This window comes from Dreissena polymorpha, unplaced genomic scaffold, assembly GCF_020536995.1.
Source record: "Dreissena polymorpha isolate Duluth1 unplaced genomic scaffold, UMN_Dpol_1.0 chrUn129, whole genome shotgun sequence".
NCBI classification, from domain to species: Eukaryota; Metazoa; Mollusca; class Bivalvia; order Myida; family Dreissenidae; genus Dreissena; species Dreissena polymorpha.
This window is the reverse complement of record NW_026273443.1, coordinates 6,695-11,341: the sequence shown is the minus strand read 5'-3', so window position 1 is coordinate 11,341 and position 4,647 is coordinate 6,695. Positions and strand designations below refer to the sequence as shown.

At 33.4% G+C, this 4,647-nt stretch overlaps 1 protein-coding gene across 1 annotated transcript; it reads right to left on the bottom strand.

The window, feature by feature from the left end:
- Nucleotides 1-233: 233 nt before the first annotated feature.
- On the bottom strand, nucleotides 234-2,659 carry LOC127864116 (baculoviral IAP repeat-containing protein 7-B-like). Its single transcript, XM_052403811.1, has 3 exons — nucleotides 2,536-2,659; nucleotides 761-862; nucleotides 234-626 (listed from the first exon to the last, which is right to left on the bottom strand). The coding sequence occupies exons 1-3, from the start codon at nucleotides 2,570-2,572 to the stop codon at nucleotides 436-438; spliced, it is 330 nt and encodes a 109-aa protein (XP_052259771.1). The 5' UTR covers nucleotides 2,573-2,659; the 3' UTR covers nucleotides 234-435.
- Between the last annotated feature and the right edge of the window lie 1,988 nt (nucleotides 2,660-4,647).

Sequence of the window (4,647 nt, the reverse complement as noted above, 5' to 3'; positions counted from 1 at the left end):
GAAATCGATTTGCTGCGGGCAGTATGCTCTAAATCATCGCAAACCAAGTTAACCTTTTTTCGAACACTGTCTGTGTTCCTATATCGTGACATAAACACATCCTCCGGGATGTCGTCCAACAAAACACGGGCGAAAAGCGTCTAACTCGGCGTCTACTCGCAACGCGTCCATTTTGGTTGCGACGTCACTACGACTTCTACTAACATTTCGTAAAGTAACGAGAGCATTCCACAAAAGCAGTATACGTTTATTTTATAAATTGTTTAACACTTAATCATAAAACATGTTAGATGATTGTGTGCTATAGCATAAAGGAACATACGTTGAAAAAGTTGTGAAACCATTCTTGTCAGTTATATTATCTGAATAGTGTGTTTATTATTTTCTTTTATATTTTTCAAGTAACCTTAATATCTTTGAGTATTTCAGAACAATCTAGGATAGGAATGTTTGGACGCTTGTTTGTATCGTCTCCTGACAGACCGGACATGTTTTGATTCCACGTGCGCAGTCCGTGCACATCCGGTGGTGGGCACATGGAAGGAAAAGGACATTGGCGTCTTTGGACTCACATCTCATGCACAGAAGTAAGTTCTTCAGTCGCTGGTTTTCTGTAATTGGTTCTTCTGAAATAGTATTACAGATGTTTCAGTCCAATAGATGTAATTATATACGCAGCTAAATTATGAATTGCATATGCTAACTGTAATGCTCACATGGTGCAATGGTCATTTCAAGCAAATACACTAAAAACCGTTACCATGAAAGCAATCTTGACTGATCTTGTCACTATCTGCGTCAGTTCCTTGAATTTTCATTATTTTGATGAAAGCGATGACGTCAGCAATGATTGGTATAGTTCCTGGAAATGACAATGAATAATAATAATAATTATTATTATAATAAACACAAAAACAACAACAATAACATATGTTTTTCGTGTTGATATGATGCTGAGAAAAAAGTTAACACATACTAGTTATATAAAATTTCAAAGATATATTATGTCATAAAAGCTTTGTATAATTCCTGGAAAAGACTTTCAGCAGTTTATCTAACGTATCTTGTGATTTGTTCTTGAGACAAATGTAAAACAAATATTCTGACTATAAACGTGATCTTGTACGACGTGTTTTATATTATGTTATCTTTAGTAATTAATAAGAGTATCCCTGTAGTAAAAAATAACATTTAATGTTCATGCATGTATGCATTAAAAAAGAAATTCGCTTGATGTGTGTAGCAATATAAAAGATGATAAGATATATGATCATCCTTTACAAATAAATCGTAGGGAACGTTATTGCTTCTTTAAAACAAATAAAATGATTCTACAGAATCATTATTTACATAATTAAATATAAACTATTTGTGTTTTATAATTGACTGAAATTCATACCATGAAAGTCCCGTGACGCAACCCAGTGTGTAAACATAATTTAGTGCACTTTACATTGAGTAATGGACTTAATACTTAACTTTATTTCATAACATATCAATGAACACTTATTTGTACTTATACATTATTATATGTATAGAAATATATAGCTTAACCACCAAATGGCTTGTTTACCTATATCATGCATCAGAAAGTTGGACAGTTGTTAAGCCTTAAATAGTTATATTATTTATAACATTAATAAATTGTAGCTCTAATTCTAATTCAGTTGACAGATGTAGGTTAATATTGTCGTACATCGACATTACATTTAAAGTTCAACGCAACAATGTTAAGGTTTAGTTACAAATACAACCATTTTTTCTAATTCCAGACTAAACTATAGGTTCGGTGAGCTTTAAATCACACATTGCTTAGTATGCACGTGCTGTCCAAATGGGCTATCCAAGTTCAATCATTATAAACATATTTTTGGAAATTTCACAAATGTTTATATTTATAGATAAATTGGTATCCCAATTTAAATACTGTTAATGTGAAAATACTGAGCTCAGGCCGGGGATTGAACCCACGACCTCCAGAGTGGTAGTCCGACACTTTAACCACGTCGCTTAAGAGCTAGCCCAACAGCAAGGCTGTTGGACGTGACCTTACTTTACTACACTGTCAACACCCATAATCACATAATAGATTGACAAACATGTATATGTATAGTGATTTAATGATTATTCGACTATGTAAAATATAAATTGTTGCAGTGTGTCAACGATATTTCGATACCGTTTACGAACGAAACCACATTTAATTAAAAGATAAAAAGTGTTACCCGCGTGTATGCGTCTTCAAGTTTCAACTGAATGATTTGCGGATGTTATAACAATAAAGGTTAACGAATTTATGTTATTTTCTGGCATGTTGTTCGACATATGTCAGTCACATTGCAGCGGACAGCAGGTAAACCTATTCACACTTTTACTGGTCAAGATTCTCTGACATCGGCCGTATTTGCAAATAAAACTTTGGTATAAAATCGAAATATAATGATTATCAGCAGCTCCACATTACACACGACACAAACATTTACTGAAATTATTTAAATACGTATTTTAAACCTATCAACAAAAGATATGGCTTACTGTCGGTAAAATTTCTTAATCCGCATTTATTTCTCATTAATTTAATTAAAATTTTAAGAAGCCACTTTCGATTTCGAAACTATAACAACTAATATTCTGGTTGTCTCCCCTGCTTCCTTGTAGGTTACATTATACTTTATAATCGAGTAATATAGTGGCTCAACTCTCAAAAAAACAATCATCACATTTACTCGAGTCATGTTTTGCGCGTTAAACTGTTGTTATGGTGTAATCTTTTGGAGAAATTCATAGGATACGCATATGTGTTCACTATTAAATCCTTGAATATGATAAAATAAGAAACCATATTTTAAAATTGCAAAATGAAAAGGTTACATTGCAATATAAAGTTCCTGCTCGTATTCAGGTAGTAGGCCTGGCACAAACCTCAATTATCTCGGACCTGATGGTCTTGCCTTATTTACCTTATGTTATTTTGACAAAACATGCGTTTATAAACACATAAAAATCCATAATATAATAATAGGTGCTGCCTAATTTACGGGCAAAAGCTTATCTGATAACCATGTAATGCAATCAAATTTTTGACAGTATTGTGTAAAGACATTATAATAGTTTCAATACAAAAATAATGCATCCAAACAATTAAATCTTATTTATTTGCTAGATGAAGCATTTTACATCTACCAATGTTTAAGATCTAATATATTATAATTGTGTACTTATTTAGCCACTAGAATTAAAAAATAGTTCGGTGGCTGCGGCGTAATAGATAAGGTGCCCGCTAAGCGTTTCGGAAGTCTGGGTATTGATCCTTTAAGTGGAAGCGTTGTTTAGATCATCCTTTAGGAACCAGATCACAGGACAGAGATTGTTTTTATTATACCTCAATTCAACTAAAAAGCTGTTGATTCTTGCATAACCTAATTTAACATAGGCTATGAAAATAATGTCACATGTATGTTTCAAATCAATTTTTATTGTCAGGATTATCAATGTACAATGGTGTAGAACTGAGGGACAACATACATATTTGCAATTGAAATATTTAACAAACAATGTATATAGGTATCTCACAGTTTTTTTCGCAAACTTTTGTTGCTTTCTTTACATTCTGTCGTCACAAAAAAGCAATTTAAAGCAATTCATAAATACGAAAATCCAACAGTATTTAATTAAGCGGTTTAAGGCTTAATCTTTATATAGTGGTATGTAACCAAACAGCAAATTGGCAAAGTGCGAGCAGACGAGGAGTGAACATGTTAAAATAAGCTAAAATACTGAAAAGTTAATTCGGAATATTGATCAATTTTGTAAATAAAAGTGTTTCTGGTGGATTTAAACCACAACTTACTACAATATCGCTCATGATCACATGTTAACTGCTTCTTAGAGCGAATGGATTTTGGGTCACAGAATCTGACATGTAAATAGCCCATCGAGTGGCGCAATTGCAAAACCGCAGGAAGAGCGATAACGCGAGCATACGGACAAGCGTAAACTGATTTACGAGGAAAATAATTAATATAAGATCTCGAGTATATTGAAGCGATTAGAATCAAAATAAATCGGTATTCATGCTTTACATTTTAGGCGGGTAATATTTACCAAATTTGTGTTTGGAAAAAATTATCGCGATTTGTGGTAAACCAGTCTAAGACTATGGCTCATTCCCTTAAGGCCTGGAAACAGAAAACAGGAAGAAAATCAAATTAGAGCAAAAAGTCGTATTTGGCGGTGAAAAGCTTATTAATTAAGAAGATAGTGATCAATGCGCTACAAAATAATGGCTTTCCCAGCGTATTTTTCCCGAGGTATGAATATACGTGTGATATATCATTTGTCGAAGTGTCTATGTAGCTCAAGTGGTCCATGCATGCATCGCGAAAATATATGACGCGGGCAGACAAAAATGAGCCTGGATGGGTATGGCTATATGTTTATCGGAAAAGTCATGCGAATAACGGTTAACATCCGCCACTCTGCTTTTAAATGTTTAACGATATGTAACTAAGCTTTTTTGTAAAAGGCGACCGGTTTACGCTGAAATAGATGAAACCGCAAGTGAAGTGTATTCCGGACACGACAATGGAGTTTGAATTTTGGAAAGATTCCTTTTTGTCTAGATTGTGTTTGTTTTGAACAAAAATA

Excerpts from the sequence above, each read along its gene's own strand:
- LOC127864116 (XM_052403811.1), bottom strand. The coding sequence starts at position 2,572 with ATGAGAAATAAATGCGGATTAAGAAATTTTACCGACA. Across the intron at positions 863-2,535 it reads ATTAAGAAATTTTACCGACA|GAACTATACCAATCATTGCT; the intron begins GTAAGCCATATC and ends TGTCATTTCCAG. Across the intron at positions 627-760 it reads CAGTCAAGATTGCTTTCATG|AAGAACCAATTACAGAAAAC; the intron begins GTAACGGTTTTT and ends ATACTATTTCAG.